This window comes from Raphanus sativus, chromosome 3, assembly GCF_000801105.2.
Source record: "Raphanus sativus cultivar WK10039 chromosome 3, ASM80110v3, whole genome shotgun sequence".
In the NCBI taxonomy this organism is placed as follows: domain Eukaryota; kingdom Viridiplantae; phylum Streptophyta; class Magnoliopsida; order Brassicales; family Brassicaceae; genus Raphanus; species Raphanus sativus.
The window spans coordinates 17,246,122-17,268,600 of NC_079513.1; the positions used below are offsets into that span (position 1 = coordinate 17,246,122).

Here is a 22,479-nt window from a genome sequence, read left to right on the forward strand (position 1 = left end):
AGACGGCAGTGCAAGATGGGTATTGAGTATTTTTGCTGGAAGGTTGAAGAATCACTGGTTTAGGTGGTCCTTGTTTTAGGAGGGTGGTTATAACACTGTAATCTACGGTTTTATATTATTGATGAGGACACTACGTCAGACCAGAAGTTGAAACTTCAGGTGGAGTTGTTGACCAAACGGCTGATATAGTTGCTGACGTAGATGTTGAACAAGGTGACGCTGCATCAGACCGGAAGTTGAGACTTCAGGTGGAGCTGTTGACGAAACAACTGACATAGCTGTTGATGTAGATGTTGAACAAGGTAAAAGTCTTGAAGGATGTCAGTTAGGAATGGACAGAGTATGAAGAAGAACAGTGCCACCTGCACAGTACTCTGAATCCGAGGATGTAGCAGGTTTTATGCTATATGTAGCTGATGAGGTATGTGCTGAAGAACCTCGAGACAATCATGGAGCGATGAGCAGCAAAATAAATTGGTCAATGGAATGAATCATGGGGTGAAGAGATGACTTCACTAGATAAGAACCAAATCTGGAAACTTGTGAAAAGGCCTAAGAAGCGTGAAGCGATTGTCTGCAAGTGGATGTGTTAAACTGGGGTCTGGTACAACTGGTGTTGAGAAGCCTGGATTCGAGGCTTGGTTAAGTTGCAAAGGGATATTCTCAGAGAAAGAGAATTGATTATCAAGATGTGTTCTCACCCATCGTGAGACATGTATCTGTGAGGTTTTCTGCTACAGAGAACTTTGACTTTGAGCAATTTGGTATAAACCGGCCTTTCTTCATGGAGTATTTGAAGAATGGATTTACATAAAGCAACCAGGAGGATTTCAGCTTGATGGAAGAGAAGATCACGTGTCTCTACTTCATAAGAGGAGTGTGTCAACACCTGCTGGTGTACACTTCAGAGCATCTGCTGTAGTAGATGATGAAGCAGATATGAATGGATGATATTCTATGTACAAGGAAGTGATCTGTTATATGGGTTGGTTAGCAGGTTTATTAGTAAGCCTGGGATGGTTCATTAGACTGTGTGGGAGTTGAGATACCTCACGGGAACACAAGATCAAATTATGCTTCAGAGAAGAATGAAGTGTTTATAGTTGAAAGATTTTGTGATTCGGATCTTTGCCTCCTGTTTTTTGGGACAAAAGATTGTTGATCTCAAATTATGTTTACATGGCTGGTGGTGATACAATCAGCTGGAGATCAAGATTACAAACTGTAGTGACTCTGTCAACGACTAAAGAAGAGTGTATGGCACTGGTTGGAGGTATCATAGAAGTGGCGCTGGTAGGAGGTGTCATGGAAGGAATGTGGTTAAAGGTGGCTTAGTGTAAGAGTTTGGATTCAAGCAAGACACGGTGGTAATATCGTGTGACTCTCAACGTTCATTGTTTCCAGTAAAGAACAATGTGGATCGTGAGAAGGCTAAGCACGTCAGCAGAAAGGTGCACTTCATCAAGGATATCGCTCAAGGTGATGCAAGTGTGTAGAAGTTATGTACTTCAAGGGATCCTGCTGATATTGTAACCAAGGTGGTTCCTGAGTTTGAGGAAGCTGTTAAATTTCTTGGGATGGTCGAGAGCATCGACTTCATCTGGCAAAGCACGAGTTTGCTTAACCTAAATAGTGGATCATGTTTGATGTCATCAAGGTGGAGTTTGTTGGGATTCGAAACTACGTCAGAGACTACTTCAGAGACTACATCAGCGAATACTTCAGGGACTTCGTCAGTCAAGATTTGGTGATGGAAATCAAACAAGATCGCATAACTTAAACCAAGACAAGGATGTCATATTAGGAAAAAGGAAATATCACTTTATTGAAGGTGATATGTTCCTGGAAATATTACTTCTCATGGAGTTATGGAAGTTGAAAGTATTTTGGAATATTTCCTAATAGGTTTATGGAAAGGGGCGAATGCCCTAATCCAACTAGGTTAATGTAATAAACTCCTACTATATAAGAGGAGCTCGTGTGCATTCTTCTCATAACCTTGGCAAGGTCCGAAAGGTCCAAACGTGACCAAGCAAGCTGGCTTGTGGCTTGTGTGTGAGAGAGAGATAGAGAGGTGTTATGTCTTTGTACTTGAGATTATAGTGAATTGCCTCATTGTCAGGCCCTAGGGACGTAACCACGTTTAGGTGAACCCTGGGATATCAATACTGGTGTCTATCTTCTATGTTTATTCCGTGTTCTTCTTCTGTTCTCCATAGATCTACAAACTCATACTTTCTAACGTAATACGACAAGTGCATCAGAGAGTGCTTCAGCGAGTTTGTGTGGTGAGTTTTCCCAACAAGAATCCTTCTCATTAGATCAATCATAAATTTTGTTAATACCATGTACATTTATGTCTTCATGTGATTCTTTTCTAACAATCGACCACTAAAATATATATGATCTTGCAATAATACATAGCATACTTTGGTGAATGTTTTTATCTGTCGGATCCTTCTGAAACCGTTAGCAATTTCGAAAATGAAAAACATTGTTTTTTTTTATGAAAAACATTGTTTCACTTAAGACATTGGTATGGTGCATATAATTAGAATTTTACAATCCCCTAGTCATAACGGATCCTAAGCCTCTTTTAGAATGATTTACTCTGTTATAATAAATGTATTTAATCAGCTTTGTATGATTAGGCCTTTTCGTCTTCTCTTTTAAAGTTCTTTTATATATGTGGAAACGAGAAAAAATATATTTCTAAAATGCATATAGTTCAACTCATACACAAATTATTCCAATCTTGATTATATACGATTATTTGATAATAATAGAGATAATGGAGAAGTTTGGTCCAAATAAACCCCATTTTCAGCCGCTAAGATTCCCTTGTCCCATGTTCCCACTTTGCTTTCTATTTGTTTATTTGTACTTTCTTTTGACATGTCCCCTCTAATAATTGATTTATTGTCGGCAAGAACTTCGTTTTAGATTTTTATTATTCCTGTGTGTAAATTAAATTTTAATTATGAAGGTGTTATATCGACAAGTGTGTCTTGGAAGAAACTTGAGAATACTTTGAGATTTTTTTTTCTGAGTACATATATACTGTATCTATAATTGTGATTATATAACAGAAGTATCGAAACTTTTTATTTTGGTTTGTATGCATTTGGGAGGCATATCCCAAATTATGGTGCTTTCGGAGTGAGATACCACTACTACTACTTCTTCTTATTAGTGAAGTCTATTTATCCGGGAAAAGTCCCTATTCCAACCTGAACAATTTGGATCGTGCCAAATACAACCTGAACTAACGGTTAGTGTCAAATACGTGCATAAATCCACATTAAAATATTATTAAAAAGTTGAAATTACATCAACTACTATTTTTTCATCGTATTAAATTTTAAAACTTTGGTGATCATTTTTTTCTGATTTACATAAATACATAACATGTTTTTACTTATTATATCTTCAATAAACTTATATATTACTAAAATATAAATAATAAAATATTTATAATTAAATTATCTTAGATATACTTAAAATTTTGAAGTTATTTATAAAAAAATGTATAGATTATTTTTATTTTTAAAACTTAAGTGAATTTTTTTCAAAGTTATTATTATATATTTTAATATTTTGTTCAATTTTGAAAGGTAAAAGGTTCAAAATATAAATAACTTCAAAAATTTGAACAAAATATCAAAATATATAATAATAACTTTGAAAAAAATTCACTTAAGTTTTAAAAATAAAAAATAATCTATACATTTTTTTTATAAATAACTTTAAAATTTTAATTATATCTAAGATAATTTAATTATAAATATTTTATTATTTATATTTTAGTAATATATAAGTTTATTGAAGATATAATAAGTAAAAAACATGTTATGTATTTATGTAAATCAGAAAAAATGATCACCAAAGTTTTAAAATTTAATACGATAAAAAATAGTAGTTTATGTAATTTCAACTTTTTAATAATATTTCAATGTAGATTTATGCACGTTTTAAAAAGTTCGGGTAAGTTTTTAAAGATTTAATTGAGTTCAGATCGTATTTGGCACTAACCGTTAGTTCAGGTTGTATTTGGCACGATCCAAATTGTTCAGGTTGGAATAGACACTTTTCCCCTATTTATTAACCCATTGGGTTTTATTGTTTATTCTACAAGGACTACTTCTTGGTCAATTCTCTCTTCATGAACCCATATGGCTTTACGTAAGAACAAAAAGACTGAGTGTAGCTTGATTCTTTTGACATGATATTACATAAAGAAAATAAAAATATTATTAGATTTAACAAATACTTGTAATTTATCTATAATTGAAAACGGCAACGTTAGCAAAAGATATACTAGTCTCAACATATGCATATGACTTTATACTTAAGACACTTGAATATATTTAGAGAAATTATAACTAGTTCACGTCATTATGATCAAGCTTGAATGTCATAAACCGGGCTTCGTAGCCTGGTGGTAATGGAACCTCGGCTGAGGTGTCCGCCACCCAGCTTCGAAACCCGGCCACAGCGATTTAACATCCTTACTGCTGGGGCGCTGGACCCCTTCGGGGGATATTTGGGAAAGTGGCTGCCCAGACACCAGAGATATCAAAAAAAAAAAAGCTTGAATGTCATAATGTGAGAAAAAAAAAAACTTAAAACGTACGGTTGAGTTTCATTTTAAGCCCAAGACATATTGGGCCTTTATTTACGAAATATTCAAACTGCGTTCTATAGACTTCGGCCAGTGCGTCGTTGTTGACAATTGGCTTATCTGACAAAAGAGGTTCCTTCCTTCCAACTTCCATATTCCAACTTATTATTATTCTATTAGATCCTTATTAAATTCTTTTGATTCCTTCTAATTAATAAACGATTTTCTTCACCACACCGGTCCAAAATCCAAATCCACATCTTTAATCAAGGTAAAACACCTTCTTACAAAGAAACAAATTTTATCAAATTCATATAATCTCCAAACTTTCAAAAAGTATTTGAAATAGAAATTAGTTATTTTGATACAAAATTTGTTATCAACTAAATAAATACATATCAAAAGGGTTTATCTTTATCATGAAAGATAACTATATCATTGTGTGTTAAAAATAAAATAAAACGAATACGTGGCTTTAATAAAGTTAAATATATTTTCAGTTAAGATATTTGAAGTTGGGTAAAATCGAAAGTAATCTTTCTGTCACCACCACAAATAAATGAGAAAAATAATTAAAAAAAAAAGGAATAAGAAATTAGCATAGCTGGATAGCCTGGATGGATTGATTCTTCTTCGTCCTTTTAAAAAGTTTCTGCCTTTTTAAGGTATTTTTCGCATAAAGCTCAGACCTTTATGATCATCTGATACGAATATATACATAACCGGAAACATTCTGCTACAGAGTTTCAGTTGGGGTTTTAAAGTTCATCTGCTGAGTTTGAGAAATCAATATTTAACTTACCGTCAGAGATGGAGGAGATTTGCAACGGTGGGATCCCAAACGGCGACGTTTTGGGTATCTCTGCTTCTTCAAAGCGGGAGAAGCTCATTATCGATACAGACCCAGGGATCGGTGAGCTTCTTCTTCTTCTTCCTCGTTTGGTCCTCCCGTTAGTATTTGTATAGACGATATGAACTTAGTCAACGGATCTTGATGCTTTAGTCTGAGATACCCTTGAGTTAAGAGCTCTTGTGATCTCTTGAATCTGTTTTATCTGAGCTCATTGAGTTGTAAAGTTTGGATCTTTGAGCTCCATGCTTTAGTTGTTGTGCTTTCTTGAATCTGATTTAACTCATTTGGTTGTAAAGTTTGGATCTTTGAGCTCCATGCTTCTGTAATCCTTGTTGATTTGAGAATCTGAGAAATGGTTATAACAATTATTATGTTATGTGTGGATAGATGATAGCATGGCGATAATGATGGCGTTTCAAACACCGGAGCTGGAGATATTAGGACTCACCACTGTCTTTGGTAATGTTTCTACACAAGATGCTACTCGCAACGCCTTACTCCTGGTATGTATGTTATATAACATTCACTTTAACCTCACTCAGTTCAATTTTCTCTTCTTTTTTTAAAATGTTGTTGCCTTGTTCAGTGTGAGATTGCTGGCTTCCCTGATCTTCCTGTGGCTGAAGGAAGCTCCGAACCCTTAAAGGTAACAATCTTTAGATCTCAAAACCGTTTTTTTTTGTGTGACTTTAGCTCTCTACTAATGGCTTTTGCTGTGTTGTGTTGATTCAGGGTGGGATTCCACGTGTTGCTGATTTTGTGCACGGTAAAAATGGACTAGGAGATGTCTCTGTTCCTCTTCCTAGTAGAAACAAATGTGACAAAAGTGCAGCTGAGTTTCTAGTTCAGAAGGTCTCTGAGCATCCTGGTGAAGTCACCATTCTCGCCCTCGGACCTCTAACCAACCTTGCAATAGTAAGAATCATAATATCTCTTTTTTTTTTTTTTAAACCTTAAAACTCAGTTTGTGTGTTCGTTTTAGGCGATCAAACGAGATAGTTCATTTGCTAGTAAGGTGAAGAAGATTGTTATACTTGGTGGAGCTTTCTTTGCTTTGGGGAATGTCAATCCTGCAGCTGAAGCAAATGTACAACACCTACCCTCCCAACCTCTTCTTGAATCTTCCTTTCTATTTATCTAATCTTTTGTGGGTTTGCTTCTCTGTATGCAGATATATGGTGACCCGGAAGCAGCTGATGTTGTGTTCACTTGTGGTGCTGATATCACTGTTGTTGGGATTAACATCACAACTCAACTTCAACTAACAGGTGAAAAACATTATCTCCTACTCTTATCTCCTTTTTAAACTTTCGCTGAAACCAAGTGTTTGTTTTGTCTTCTTTCTCATCTTTCAGATGATGACCTCTTAGCCCTGCGTGACTCCAAGGGGAAACACGCCAAGTTATTAAGTGACATGTGCAAGTTCTACAGAGATTGGCACGTCAAATCTGATGGTGTTTACGGTAAAGCATGAAACTATAATCTTATGAAGCTGCAAAGTTTTGATTCAAAATGTTTATTGTTGCTGGTTTCAGGAGTTTACCTCCATGACCCGGTCAGCTTTGTGGCTGTCGTACGGCCTGATCTGTTCACATATAAGAAGGGTGTTGTTCGGGTGGAAACTCAAGGAATATGTGTTGGCCACACTCTCATGGATCAAGGCCTCAAGAGGTCTTATTATTATTATACTTCATAGAAAAGACACTCTTTATTAAATCTTTAGACCTTTCTTTCTCTCTAAAGAGCTGTTTTGATTGGATTGTAGATGGAATGGGAGCAATCCATGGGTGGGATATTCACCAGTATCAGTGGCGTGGACGGTTGATGTGGATGGAGTTTTGGAATATATCAAAGGGATGCTGATGAAGCCATAAAATATGTGAATGTTTCATTGTAAATGGCGTCATCACATTCATCTTATTCTGGTTCTAACTCAGATTCTCAACTCAAGATCTGTATTTAAACTGTATAAATGCTAGAATTTGATTTTAAAAAAAAATAATGAATCAAAATTATCTCTCTTTTTTTTCTGGTCACTTATTTAGCTAAATAGTTTATCTAAATGCGGGTGTTCAATTTTTTTTTTATCTAAATGCCATATGCTAAAATATTTTATTCAAACAGTAATTATGATAATATCTAATGTAAAAAGTTTCAAAAACTTTTTTTTTGTTAAAGGATAGATGTGGGAACATGTGAAAGAGCGTGATGGTTATAAATAACAAGTTGGGCCACGTTGCATAATTATATCTAAAGGATAGATGTGGGAATATTTGTATACAAATAATATATTTATTGGAAACAACTGTAATTTTTTTTAAACAATAAAAATTAATTAACATAAATAATATTATAAGTATTTTTTTAAATCAATTTATAGAATTTTGGACGGAAAATATCCGTCAGAATATCCGACGAATTGTTTCGTTATAAATTTCCGACGAACACATTCATGGAGAATTTTTTTAAATCAAAATATATTTTGATGTTTATTCCTAATATTTATTTTACTGTGTACATATTTATTTTATTGTGTATATAAGGTTAGTCGAAATATTGATATATAGTATATTGTATATATATTTTCAGTGTAATACTCATCCTCGATAAAAAAACAAAAAAAAAACAAAAAATAAGAGTATAATAAGAGAGACAAAGCCTAACCAAGAAAATGTGTATAGATCCTATCACTCAATCAAATACAAGTTGGCATGCGTTAGAAGCTCGAGAAGAAAGAGTCAGCTCTTTTTTCATGTCAACCGTCGGAAACAAGATCGTTGCAGTCTTTAATTGGTTAGCGTTTTTTAATATATAAATCACAAGATCTCTTTCTCCTCGTGTTCCCAAGTATCCTGAGCACTTGAAAGTTTGTAGACTCGACAAAATACATTCCGGAACCGTACTTGGTTGATTCCAACGATACAGACCACCAATAGTGTCATGACATTTCATTTTGAATAGGTCTAGTACTCGTAAGTTAGGTGAATCTTTGAGCAACCGGACAACAATCTCATCCGACTTATATTCATCGCATGTACATAGTTGCAGATGTTCAAGCTGGTTGAAGACAAAACCATCACCACCATACAACTCTATGCATAATGTCAGACGTTTGACAGAAGTGATTGGTTTGATAAACCTCTCAATATAAATATCATCAAAGCTAACTTCTACATATGCCTCCTCCAGCTTAGGCATATACTCAATCAAACAGTGGTGTCTCTTGTAATTACAGTAGTCAATTTTGAAGTATTTCAAAGAAGGAGTATCTATCACAAACTCATCTATATCCTCAGGTATAATGACGGTTAAACGTTGCAACGAGGGGACGATAACAATGAACTTTACCATATTGTCCCCTTTGCATCCGTTCAGAAATAGATCTTCAAGAACAGGGCAATTAGATATAAGGCGCTGAAGAGAATCTTCATTCTTGTATTTCACACCTTCAAGCCACAAATTTTTCAGACAAGGGAGAGAAACCATACGAGGAACATCCACTAGAGTCCTCATTCCATTCAGTTTCAAGGACGCGAGTGATTTACAAGTGTACAAGCTACTCGGCAATATGTTCAGCACCTTCTTAGTATAAGCATGAGAAATCTCCACCTCTAGTAGGTTGCGTGAAACTGCAGTTAGAAGCCATGATCTAATTGTCATAGGTTTGAATTGTGAAGCAAGAAAATCGAGGCGGAAGCTTTCTATGACCGGAGCTCTGTGTAATGGCAGATTTCTGTTAAGAAAACACCGTAACCTCACGCATTCGGACTCTGAATACTTTCTAGTACTGTAGTCGAGTTTAGGTAACCACATCCATAGAAAATCCCATTGTTTGGACAAGATGCTAGTGGAGACAGCAACTTTTGTTGGAAGAAACGATAATATCTTCACCAATAATTCATCCGGCAGTCGACTGATTTTGTCCATATCGTACAAATTCCAAGTACAAACCAAGAAGAACACAAAGATTCACAACTCTGTTTCTTCTCTCTCACGGTTCTGCCTCCTTTGTCTCTTTATGTTCCGTCTTAGGTCTTAATGAAATACTAGATTTTGACCCGCGCTTTTAAAGTGCGGGTCTATTTTCCTTTATCTTTTTTAAATTGACAAATATTTAATAAATGTCATATTTTCATATATTTGTTTTTTATAAAAGACTTAAGTTTTTTATCTTTCTTTATCGTGTTTCATTTTAAATGAGTATAGGCCTGATCACAATATCCGGACCCGAAAAACCAACTCAAACCGACCCAAAATCAGGGTCCCAAACCCGATCAGACCCGGGGTAAATATCCGAATGAATTCTAAATTGCTATATCCGAAGAACCGATCCGAACCCGATCCGAATCGAGAACCAAATGAGTACCCGAAGATACCCGAAATGTGAATATATATCTAAAAATATATGTTATAATTATATTTATAATCATTTTAATATTTTAAATTAATATCATAAGTTAACTATAGTAGTCATTTTTAGTACTTTTGAGTATTTTTGGATAAAATATGAGAGTTTGGATAAAAGTTTACCCAAAAAAACTGTATAGAATGGATATTTTTGGTTACTTTTGGTTATTTTTGAGTAATTTGGATACAAAAATTTGAACCGAATCGGATACTTTGGTTACTCTGAGTATAAATAACCGAACCCGTTTTAGATATTTTGGTTATTTGGTTATTTTTCAGGTTCTTATGCATGGGAACCGAACCCACCCAGACCCGGAAAGATTTGACTCGAACCCGATCCGAAAAAAAATAAAAATTGAATCTGATTTGTTAATCGGTCCAAATGGCCCAAAAGAGATGATGTGGACAATGGGCTGGATTTAAAAAAAGTGATCCAATATAGATGTGTTATTAATATTACTTAATTGCCCTTAATGAAATATGCAATGTTATTAAAGAAATAGGTATTTTTAGTAAAAAATCCAATAGGATCCTACTTTAATAGTATAGATTTATGTTTAAGTAGAGCTTTAAATTATGTAATAATTGCTATAGATTTGGAAGATCTGAGATTGGTTGATTGTTGGAATATATCCATATTAAATTGATTTTAGTTTAATTATTTTCAAAATCAGTTACCATTTTTAACATAAAATCAAAGATATGCCGACTATATTAGCCATCAAGGGAATTTGTAGTGGAATATTATTTTAATTTCTTATAAACTCAATTAAATATCTATGGTAATATTGTTTTTCAGTTTCTATTGAATGTGTTTATTAAGATTATACTGCTCCAGTTGATCTTAAAGCCTCAATCTAACCTAGAGACGGCTAAGACTCATTGGCCGTGAGTCCATGAATTGCGTCGACTGTTGTAAATATAGAAAATTTGTTATAGAATTTGTACAATGTACGGTACATTATGTACTAAGGGTCTGACTGGTTTAACCGCAGCGGTTGCGGGAGTTTACGGGTGTAGGTGGTTGCGGTTTCAAGCGTTTTCGAAAGATTTGTACGACTGGTACAGTGGTTAAAAATTGTTGCGTTTGCGGGACTCTTATGATTGGTAAACTACCAATCGCACCATCTGTTAAATAATAAATTAACAATATTTACGTTTTATATAATTATAAAAGTATTAAAAATTATAATAATATAATAAATATAAAATTTATATTTATAAAATCATATTATTAAATTTTAAAAATTTATAGAAAATATTTTGGTTTTAAAATTTTATGATATAAATTAAAATATAATATGTATATATTTTATAATTTCTATTATTTCAATTTAAAAATTTTATTGGATATTTTTAGTATTATTTTTATTTATTTTGTTTTAAAAAAAAAATTTATCTTTCCGCAACCGCCCGCAACTGCAAACGCTAGCTGGAACCAGCTTTTGATTTTAAGAGGTTCGGAGCGGTTTGAAGCGATTTGTAGCGTTTTCTATGATTGTTTCGAAACGCCAATAACCGCTACGAACCGCAAAAGCTGCATTTGCGGGTGGTAGCGGGGAAACCAGTCATGCTCTTAGGGCCTGACTGGTGTAACCGTAGCGGTTGCGGTTGCGGGAGTTTGCGGGTGCGGGTGGTTGCGGTTTTAAGCGTTTTCTAGAGATTTGTACGACTGGTATAACTGTTAGAAATTGTTGCGTTTGCGGGACTCTTATGACTGGTAAACTACCAAACGCAACATCTGTTAAATAATAATTTAACAATATTTACATTTTATGTAATTATAAAAATATTAAAAATCATAATAATATGATAAGTATAAAAATTATATTTATAAAATCATATTATTCAATTTAAAAAATTTATAGAAAATATTTTAGTTTTGAATTTTTATAATATAAATTGAAATATAATATGAATACATTTTACAATTTCTATTATTTCAATTGAAAATTTTTATTGGATATTTTTAGTATTATTTTTATTTATTCTGTTTTTAAAGAAAAAAAATTTACCCTGCCGCAACCGCCCGCAACCGCAAACGCTAGCTGGAACCAGCTTTTGATTTTAAGAGGTTCGGAGCGGTTTGAAGTGATTTGTAGCGTTTTCTGTGATTGTTTTGAAACGCCAACAACCGCTATGAACCGCAAAAGCTGCATTTGCGGGTGGTAGCGGGAAAACCAGTCAGCACCTTAAGCAGCCATTTTCTTATTTAATTTCCATTTACCACTTTTATAAGAACTATCATTGGGTTAGCCTTTTGGATACTAACCAATTAAAAAATGGCACGTGTCATACATTGTTTATAAAAAAATTAATTGTCAAAAAAACAAATTGTCTTTACAAGATTTTAAACTCTAAATCATATTAGATCAAATTCTAGACACTAAATTTTAAATTATAGAATTAAAAATTAAACACTAAATATTATAACTCGAATTTTAAACAATAAAGTTAAAATACAAGGATTAATTACAACCCTAAACATTTGAGTTAATTCTAAATCGTAGGATTTAGAATTTAGGATTTATAATTTTTAGAGTTTAAGTTTTTGCTGACAGCGTCTAGAGTCAAGTTTAAAGTTTACTTTTTTTTTCTTGGAAAAGAGTTAGTTTTAAATCCTAAACATTGTTAACAAAACTCTAAACCTAAAAATCCTAGATTCCAAATTATAAATCCTAGGATTTAAGGATAATCCTACGTCTAATATTTTGAGTTTTGAGGGTTAGTGTTTAAAGGTTGAGATATAGGGTTTAATGATAACATTATGATTTAGAATTTTAGTTATAAAATTAAGGATTTACCAAATTCTATAATGTCAAAAAAAATTTTGGCAATTAATAATATTTTTATTTATTTTAATTATTTTTTTTCATAAACAAAATATGACACTGTCAGCTTTTTATTGGTTAGTATCTGAACCTAAGAATAACTTTTTTTATAAACAACGTCTGTCAAAAGCAACTTGATAAACGGACCACAATCTGTTAAAAACACAAAAATAAGATATGATCAGTGGAGTTGACAAAAAAAAAAAAAACATGATCAGTGGAAAATGGAAAAAAAGGGTTCATTTCCACAAACAATAGGCAAGCCAACACGGACAATTGTTGGTTCTATCGTTGTACATGAGAGGCTCTGTTAAAGGAAAGAGAAGTGTGACGAAGCCAATCACACCGACCAAGGCAGCTAAACTCACCAAACCTAAGACAAGTAACAACAAGAGAGCATTTTTAGCTTTATTCTTCCGCATTTGCAATTGTTACCAACTTTATAAGTTCTGATTTTTTTTTTAATTACCTTTTCCACGTGAGTGTATCACCACAGGCAACCCCATGTAATTGCAGAATATATGAGCAAAGAGTGGAGCAGCGAGATGTCCTGAAAATAGCACACAATGCAGGAACGTTATAATCAAGGACAACACTGGGAGGGGCTATTAGATGTAACTGTATATACAATGCGTGGAATGTACCGGTTCTGATGAAGAGAAATGATGCAAATGCACCAAAAACGACAGTGTAGCCAAGCTGAAGACCTGATCAAAGAAACAAGTTAAGCCACAGGGATGATTAGTTTTCACGTCTGAGACAAAGATTGTTATATGATTTATGGTCACAGTTTCACATACCAACAATCAGTGAGGCCTTGATATAGCTGCGGTTGTGCCTGATGTACGTTTCTCTAAAATGATTCAAGTGGGCTGCACAAAACATATCATAAACCAAAAAATCCAGCTCGAGCTGTAAACTTGTCATTCACAGAGAAAACAAACCTAAGCTAAAGAGAATTGGGCAGAGAAAGATAGCGCTGTAACTCCTGAATCCAGCACAGAGAAGCAAAGGTACCATACATGCCCTGAAAACCAGCTCCTCAGTTAACGGTGCCTGCAATTTACAAGCTGAAACAGATCACTACAATTTTGTTCGATTTTTAATAGTAAACTTTCTCGCTAGGTCTTAAAGCAGTTCCGATTACAGAGATGGAGGAAAGAGTTTGATTACTACCACAACAAGATTGCGCAAAAAGGAAACATCAGAAGCACACATCAGGATGCAAGCAGGGATTGCTTGGACAAAGGTTAAGACTTTACTAAAACCTCCACCACTTTCTTTGCATGATTCGATGAGTGATACCAAGTTCAAGACCAAAGATCCAGCGTAGATGAGCGAGGTCAACAGAAGAGGATACACCACTCCTTGCCACTACATTCACAAAAGGCACACTCTTTTTAAGATGGATATGGTGAATCAAACAACCATGGACAAGGAAGGATTGAGAAAGAAATGACCAACTTACAAGATGATCTTTCCTTATCCCAAAAGCTCCAAGTATGACAGAGGCCTCCCAGCTTTTTATCTTTTAACATTTCTCAAACAAACAAACAAAGGAAGAGACTTTTCAGTGATTCTCATATAACTAGTGATTTATAGTACCAAACATAGTCTTCTACTCTTAACATCTCTCCAGCAAACAAAAGGAAGAGACTTTACAGTGATTCTTGTAACTATAGATGCATAGAACCAAACATAGCATAGTCTTTTACTCTTAACATGTCTCCAGCAAACAAAAGGAACAGACTTTACAGTGATTCTTAATCTTAACATCTCTTACAGCAAACAAAGGGAAGAGACATAGCTCAAAGTTTGAAGCTTTTGAGTCCAACATTGTAAGAGAAACTTACAGGGAGTAGTATAAAAGCTGTGAATAGGAGAGACGCGGTGGTTGAGATGGCTGCGCAGATGAATCGGCGAATCATGAAGTGAGAGAAGGAAGAAGGCGACGGGAGGCGGAGGATCACGGTGGGAGCGTAGAGGATCAAGACGTAGGACAGTGCCATAGCGACGCAAGACGCCACCGCCACCGGCGTGGAGATGTTGTTGTTATCTCCATCGGAAGACATGTTCAGAAGGAGGTGGAGAAAGCTCCGGCGAGAAGAAATCAACCGGGTGAATGTGGAAGTCACCGGCTTTTCTTCGCTGGTGTTGACGAAGGAGTCTTTAGCCCAATCACATCGCGATTGATTTGTATTGGGCCGGTATGGGCCTTAAAAGATATACATGAAAATGATAATTCGTAGTTTAACTTTACAAATTAAAATCAAAATAAAAGTAACACACTAACAAACCAATAATCTAATCTTCTATTTTTTTTTGACCCACAAATAAAAATATTCAAATTTTGTTGATACACCAATTTTAGCAACATCATTAGTCAACCACAAACAACTATTATCAAATGTCAACATACATTTATGTCATAAATTATTTTTGTCAAAAAAAAATTCTAACTTTTAAATTTAACAGAAAACCTATTTTCAAAAGGGAATCTTGGCTTCATTCATGATAGTTGGTAAAACTGCAGTTACTCTCTCTAAGAATATTCGTTTTCTAATTTTTTAGATGGTAATTGCTTTAAACTAAAGTGTTAGCTTGATCAGATCATTTTCTTCGTCATAACGGGATAGTATGAATCGATCAGAGAGATTCATGGATTTCTCAAATTTCTATGTAGATCTTTTGATTGCTAATCAAGTATTGCGGATAATTGGTAAGTGTGAAGTATATAAATTATCAGCCTATATGTTAGCAATATAACGTGGAACTAGATTTTGACCCGCGCTTCGAAAGCGCGGGTATTATTTTTCGCTAATATGAAATATATTATTTGTTTGTAATTATTGAATGTATTTATCTTAGTAAAACTTTCTTTATAATAAATTTGACACATATAGTGTCTTTGGTAAACTATGTGTTTCTTTCAATTTGTTTTATTCTCTCTCCAATCAACATATTTATTTGGCTTGTTGTTAAAATAAATGATTATAGACTTTGATCCGCGCGCCTGCGCAGATGTATATTTTGAAAAATATATTAATATTTGTTTTTTTCATGTAATTATTAGAGTTTGGCAAAATGAATCCGAGAAACATGATCGATATTGATCCGAACATATAATACCAAACCCGAACATAAATTAAAATTTTCAACGTTTTGTTAATTAGAGAACCGAATCTGATCCAAATCGAAGTATTCAGGTATCCAAATTTATCTAAAAATAGATTTATATACTTAAATATATTAATTATTTTTAGATTTAACATATATAAAACATCAAGAATGATACTCTTAAATTGATTTAAATACATGAAAATATATATATAGATAGTCAAAAGTAAATATCTGAAATAGTTAAAGTATACTCAAATCACCAAAAATACTTCAAATAGATTTTAAATCAAGCCAATTAATATGTTAAGCTTAGTATTCTTACATATGTTATTCAAATTTATAGGTAATATATTATTTTATCTATAGATTTTGAGAAATTTAAAATATATCTATCTTATTTAAAAATAATTTAAATGGATTATCCAAACTCGAACCAAACCCGCAAAGATCCAAATCGAACTCAAACCAAAATTTAGAAAATCCTAATAAGACTGAAATCTTTGACCCCGAAAACTCGAAACACAAACCGATGAGAACCAAACCCGTATGGGTACCCAAAAACCCATCTTAGTCATTATTATATATTGTATATTGTCATCATATAATTAATCGTATTTTATATGTACCATCATATAATTAATAGTATTTTATACGTACCATCATATAAATAATTACATATATTATATTTTAAAACTTAATATGAAATATAAAAACCATAATTTGAGTTGGTATTTCAAATTGGGTTTTGAATTGTATTTTTCTTATATATATTGATAATATTTTTTATAATGGGTTTAATAACACAACTCCATTACTTTTTTGCTTAATATTACTATCCTTGTTTCCAAACAAAATTAATTTTTCTTTTAAAAGACTACAATCCATGTTTTCAAACACTCCAAATTTTTTTAATAGTGATATTCAAATCTCCAAACACTTCGATTTTGTACTTGAGTTTTAATAAAATAGATTTACTTCAGTTTTAATAATATAATTTTTTAATTTTTTTTTTAAATGCTATCTATGTTTACAAACAATATAGAAGTATAGTGCTATTCTTGTTTCCAAACAAATCTAAAATGTACTTCAGTTTTAATAATATAGATATATCCTGATCGGCCACGAATAAAATGTTAAGGTAGAAACAATTTCATTCATATATTAGTGAAATTAAAATATATTAATCGTATTGTAACCGTACCCATGTTTTTTTTAACCCGGTGAGATGTGGTTATATTTGAAGGTAAAAGATATAGTTATACTTGACGGCCACGATTTTTTGACATATAATTAAGGATAGTTTAAACATATTGTTTTGCAGTTTAATGGGCCACGATTTTTTGATTAATAACTTAAGTGAAAGTTATACTTGCTTCCAAACACATTTCATTAAGAATCCTATCCTTGTATCCAAACATCTCCAATTTGTACTACAACTTTAATAATATAGATGTGAACGTAGAAAATAAGGTGTACATAAATTGAGTTGTGACCAAAAGCTATAGTTAGAAAATAAGTTCCACTCATTTGGTAAGCAAAGCTGAAAATAATAGTGAGAGAGTTACATATTTAGACACATTTGTCTTTTTTCTTACTCAATTAGACACTTTGTGTCTATGACACACAATTGCTGGTTTCGATACAATATTGAGACTATTATACCCTCCTGGTGAGGAAATGAGATTGAATGGCGTAAGGGAAACATAAATGTAGTTTATTAGTTATCTTATTAGTTTAGTTGATATATTAATTAGTTCTGAATTCCCCTAACATGTTTTAGTGATCATTATTACAAATTATAATGTATAAAATTTTATATTTATGCGTAAAATAAATCATGGTTTTTTCTCTTGTACATTTTGATATCCATAATATATATATTTATGCGTAAATATATATATATATTATGGATGGTGCAGTTGTGGAACTGAGATATGTGGATTCGTGGACAAGGTTTCGTGGACGAATTTCCGTGGACAAGATTTTTAATCTTACAAGAGATTTCATAGACGAAGTCTTGTGTAAAGGCAGACGATCTAATAGGTTACGATAAAGAAAACTTTTTAGGGTGTAATATCACCACCTCCTCCACTATCTCCTCCATCTCCGTTACCACCTTTGTTTTAATTATCACTTCCGTTTTAGTCACCACCTGCACTATCTCTTCCACCTCTATTATCACTTTCATATCCACCATCGAGAATCCATTCGCAATTCTTCTGATCACATCAATACATTTCTAACCACGAGATCCCCATCCACAACTCTTTCGACCATATAAACAACATCCACACACACATTGACCAAAGAGAGACATCTTCACCTCCATACACACAACCGCCTCTGTTATCTCATCCACCTTCATTACACATTCGTTTTTAATTACCACTTTCGTTTTAATCACCACCTACACTATCTCCTCCACCTTTATTCCTACTTTCGTATCCACCATCGAGAGTCCATCCGCAACTCTTCTGATCACATCAATATAACTCTGACCACGAGATCTCCATCCACAACTCTTGCGACCACATAAACAACATCCACACACACATTGACCAAGAGAACTACCGTCACCTCCATGCACACCACCACCGCCTCCACTATCTCCACCTTCATTACCCACAACTTTTCTGACCACATCAACAATATCCACACACATATTGATAAAAAGCCACTGTCACCTCCATAATCACCAACGCCTCCACTATCTCCTCCACCTCTATTATCACCTTGGTATCCATTGCAGCCACCTCCATAACCACCACTGCCTCCATGATCTCCTCCACCTCTATTATCACCTTCCACCACCACCACCGCCTCTACTATGGTATCAACCACCATTTCCACCACGGTGTCCACCACCGCTTCCATCGATCTGAGCGTTTCCGTTCATAACTATCACCGTCTTGTTCGTAGTCACCACCGTTACTTCCACAGTCACCACCACCGCTGCCGCCGCTACCACAACCAAGTTCCGTCTTTATTGGTTATTGATAAAGCTACAATAACAAATTAAAAATGACAAAAAAAACAGAAATTGAATTATTGAAATTGAGAAAAAGGTAAGTGATTTGCAAAAGTAAAAAGATGAAGAGGTGTTGATATCGATGTTGAATATATAAATAATGATAAAGAAATTATGTCTAAGTTAGATAATAGCTAATGTAAAGTTTATGTTTGGTTGAGGACAATTTAGGTTTTTCACACAAAAAAAATGTGTCAAAGTCCTAAAGTGACTGATAACGTAATAGGTAAGTGAGAATGTGTCTGTGAAAGTAAATTTATTAGTAATAGTAGTTCTGTGGACTAATTGATTTTTCTGTATACTGTCAAGGGCCCAGGCTGAATTGTAACGTTTAATCGCAGAGAAATGGCCCAGAATGATCCAAACATAATGTTATATGTTTATATATGTAGATTATGGCATTACGGTCAGTGTCCGACCTTAGCTCAATTGGTAGAGCGGAAGACTGTAGTAGTTGCTGTAATCTTTAGGTCGCTGGTTCGATTCCGGCAGGTCGGATTCTTTTTGCTTTCCAAATTTTTTTTTGTTTCTCAAAAATCTCGTTGGTTAAAGACATAAGCTAACCACATTTCAGTTCAAATCCTCTCTCCTTCATCTCCCTCAACAGATCAGAAGCCATATCAAACTTAGAGCTTTGCTCTTTCCTTTCCTATCCCCTTCTAAAACCTTAAAGCCTTGTCCATATCACATGACTCCACATACCCCATTTCATCACAGTGTTCGGTTTACCTTCTCCCTTACTAATATTAACAAACCGAGAATTAAACCGGTTTTTAAACCCTAGAAAACTAAAAAAGCAGAACCGATTGCTGTAGCATCCAAAGATGACAACTTTCAGTTCTCAACTGTACTCCAATGGTGGAAGAATCTCTCTGCTCCACAAGACCCAAACCTCTCCGTCCAAAAAGCATCTCACTTTCTCCAAACCCTCGAGAGTACAAGTCATATCCGCCGTCCAGTTCCGACCTTGCATCGACATCCACAAGGTATATCGACTTAAACTTCAACCTCACCCATTTCGAAAAGCTGAATCCTTTTACTCTCTCTCTGCGTTGTCTTTTTGAAGGGGAAAGTGAAACAAATAGTTGGATCCACTCTAAGCGACTCGAAGGAAGATGGTTCTTCGGTCCTCGTAACCAACTTCGAATCAGACAAGTCGGCGGAAGAGTACGCGAAGATGTACAGAGAAGATGGGCTCACGGGTGGTCACGTGATCATGCTTGGAGCTGACCCTTTAAGCCAAGCTGCAGCTTTAGGAGCGTTACATGCTTATCCCGGTAAATGCCCCTTTTTGTGTGATTGTGTTTTTTCTCTGAAAAAAAAATGTAAAAAAAGTTTTCTTTACATTTATTTAATCACTGTTGTGGTATATATGATGATACAAGACGAATGAAATTCTAGGCGGTTTGCAAGTTGGAGGTGGAATCAATGCAGAGAATTGCTTGAGTTATATAGAGGAAGGAGCAAGTCATGTCATTGTCACTTCGGTATAGCTATCTAACTCTTTTGTTAGTAGCAATGTTGTAAACATTGCTAAACTCTAGTTAGGCTCTTTATAGAGAATTATTGGTTAGGTGGGAACTTAATATTTTGTGTTGATTGTTTTTTCAGTATGTGTTTAACAATGGGAAGCTTGATCTTGAAAGATTGAAAGATCTTGTGAAGATTGTTGGGAAGCAAAGACTGATACTAGACCTTAGCTGCAGAAAAAAGGTGATTCTCTGACCTCTGTTATGTCTTTAGTTGGATCATGTTGTCATGAAAAGATCCATTTCTGCTGCAGGATGGAAGAAGATACGCCATCGTTACTGATAGGTGGCAGAAGTTCAGTGACGTCTTGCTTGATGAGGAATCATTGGAGTTTCTTGGAGGGTTTGCAGATGAGTTTCTCGTGCATGGTGTCGATGTTGAAGGAAAGAAGTAAGCTTTTGCTTTCAGTGTCTTTGAGTTATAAGTTACAGAATGTATTGATCCTAATTACTTGTTCTCTCCTAAAAAGGCTAGGGATCGATGAAGAGCTTGTTGCATTGCTTGGCAACTATTCTCCGGTGAGTAACACACACACGTCTATTGCTAGAAAGTCTGAGTCTTGATTGCAAAATTGTACTATCTATTTTTTTTTAGCTTTGGATTCTGGTTCTCAAGATGTAAATTTTTTTGGATCTTGATAGATTCCAGTAACGTATGCGGGAGGAGTGACGGTGATGGATGATGTAGAGAGGATCAAAGAAGCTGGTAAGGGACGTGTGGATGTAACTGTAGGAAGTGCATTGGACATTTTTGGAGGAAATCTACCTTACAAAGACGTTGTCACTTGGCATCACAAGCAAGCAGCAGAACCCTCCTCAACACTCCACTAAAGCCACCACCCCCATTTTTTTCGATTTCGATGTGTTTCTTCAATAAAAAGCGAATATCATCAAAAGAGTAATTGGAGTTGTGATATACTTGCATGTCAGGCTTCTCCGCTGAAACAGAATAAAATTTGGATGATTCAGACATATATTTTGGAATGCCAATGCTCCATATATAAAATTTGAGGGCAAAGAGCCAAGTAAATTAGTTTAATTTTTCAAGACCGAATTGGTAATTACTTGTACTAGTCGCTTCTTTGTATATTAAAACATTTCTGATCGAGTTATACCCAAAGACTGATTGGGTCATAGATGAAGAGAAAAGTCATAGTGTAAAATCTAAGTAGCTAAGAGGCAAAAGACATTCAAAGAAAGCGGCGAAAACAAATGTATTCTGGAAAGTAAACCCAAACATATTATTGGGAAGTAGAGAAAAATTAAAGTCAAAGTGACAGAGTTAAGTAGCCGAGCCAGTACATGTCGGAATGTAATCTCAAACTCTATTCATGTAAAGGAAAACACCACAGTCCACCCAAAATTCTTTAAGTAGATCATTTGAGTTTAATGGGGGAAGGGCTACTAGAAGAACTTCGAGAAGCTCTCTACACCTTTGACTATGGACAAAGTCTAAAGTATGGTGGTCCAGTATGGTCCAATTGATTCTTCCACTTGTTTCTAGTTTTCCACTAAACACTTTCCCGCTTCAAACCATCATCCTTGTGTTACCTTTGTTCCCGTCCTCTTACATTTATTTTTCCACTACAAATTAAGAACTATGGAAGAGAAAATATATATTTGACCAAAAAAAAAAGAAAAAAATAAATATATATATATATATATATGTATAGTTATCGTAGTAGGTTAAATAATATAATGTTGCATTAGCATATGTATTGTAGACGATTAAAGCATTCCCTTTAGGGTGTGTCTTTGGAGATGGGGAAGTGTTCAGACTATACATGATCGCATTGTCATTGTGAATTCTATGATTATGGATTATGCTTAAATTCTCAAACCAATGATGCAAAAGACGAAATAAATCAGTTCTACAAAAAAACTATTGTCTAATCCACCAGTTTTTCAATCATATCCACCTAATTTGATCAGTTTTTTTTTTTTTTAAATTGGATCAAAAGGGAAAAGAAATCACAATTTGTAGTTGTTATTTTAAGAAAAATCTGTAATTCAGATGCGATTCCATCATATCAGTGCTTCCTTAAATCTCTTGAGGTTCAGTGTTGTTGTTGTCTTTCAGTAGCCTTGCA

At 34.3% G+C, this 22,479-nt stretch overlaps 4 protein-coding genes and 1 non-coding gene across 6 annotated transcripts; 3 read left to right on the top strand and 2 right to left on the bottom strand.

Moving 5' to 3' along the window:
- Positions 1 to 5,177: 5,177 nt before the first annotated feature.
- On the top strand, positions 5,178 to 7,495 carry LOC108847909 (uridine nucleosidase 1-like). 2 transcript variants are annotated; one of them, XM_018621278.2, is made up of 10 exons: positions 5,178 to 5,286; positions 5,364 to 5,534; positions 5,862 to 5,977; positions 6,061 to 6,120; positions 6,207 to 6,389; positions 6,457 to 6,561; positions 6,646 to 6,742; positions 6,830 to 6,937; positions 7,010 to 7,145; positions 7,240 to 7,495. In XM_018621278.2, exons 2-10 carry the CDS (start codon positions 5,432 to 5,434, stop codon positions 7,346 to 7,348), a joined length of 1,017 nt encoding a protein of 338 aa, XP_018476780.1. In that variant the 5' UTR covers positions 5,178 to 5,286; positions 5,364 to 5,431; the 3' UTR covers positions 7,349 to 7,495. The 2 variants fall into 2 exon arrangements, with proteins under 2 accessions (XP_018476780.1, XP_056860698.1); XM_057004718.1 differs by lacking the exon at positions 5,178 to 5,286 and having other exon boundaries at positions 5,293 to 5,534.
- A 670-nt stretch (positions 7,496 to 8,165) lies between these two features.
- Positions 8,166 to 9,455, bottom strand: LOC108845349 (FBD-associated F-box protein At4g10400-like). The gene has a single exon (XM_018618572.2). The coding sequence runs from the start codon at positions 9,399 to 9,401 to the stop codon at positions 8,166 to 8,168; it is 1,236 nt and encodes a 411-aa protein (XP_018474074.1). The 5' UTR covers positions 9,402 to 9,455.
- Positions 9,456 to 12,798: 3,343 nt separating this feature from the next.
- LOC108838465 (CAAX prenyl protease 2) lies at positions 12,799 to 14,879 on the bottom strand. The gene is made up of 8 exons (XM_018611397.2): positions 14,566 to 14,879; positions 14,181 to 14,240; positions 13,889 to 14,086; positions 13,657 to 13,768; positions 13,513 to 13,584; positions 13,357 to 13,419; positions 13,182 to 13,262; positions 12,799 to 13,085 (listed from the first exon to the last, which is right to left on the bottom strand). Exons 1-8 carry the CDS (start codon positions 14,782 to 14,784, stop codon positions 12,952 to 12,954), a joined length of 939 nt encoding a protein of 312 aa, XP_018466899.2. The 5' UTR covers positions 14,785 to 14,879; the 3' UTR covers positions 12,799 to 12,951.
- A 4,395-nt stretch (positions 14,880 to 19,274) lies between these two features.
- On the top strand, positions 19,275 to 19,358 carry TRNAY-GUA (transfer RNA tyrosine (anticodon GUA)). Its single transcript is given in 2 exon segments — positions 19,275 to 19,311; positions 19,323 to 19,358. It is a non-coding gene; the product is annotated as a tRNA-Tyr (tRNA).
- A 296-nt stretch (positions 19,359 to 19,654) lies between these two features.
- Positions 19,655 to 21,363, top strand: LOC108844315 (1-(5-phosphoribosyl)-5-[(5-phosphoribosylamino)methylideneamino] imidazole-4-carboxamide isomerase, chloroplastic). The gene is made up of 7 exons (XM_018617550.2): positions 19,655 to 19,846; positions 19,927 to 20,137; positions 20,262 to 20,347; positions 20,472 to 20,573; positions 20,644 to 20,780; positions 20,860 to 20,908; positions 21,032 to 21,363. Exons 1-7 carry the CDS (start codon positions 19,685 to 19,687, stop codon positions 21,218 to 21,220), a joined length of 936 nt encoding a protein of 311 aa, XP_018473052.1. The 5' UTR covers positions 19,655 to 19,684; the 3' UTR covers positions 21,221 to 21,363.
- Positions 21,364 to 22,479: the final 1,116 nt, after the last annotated feature.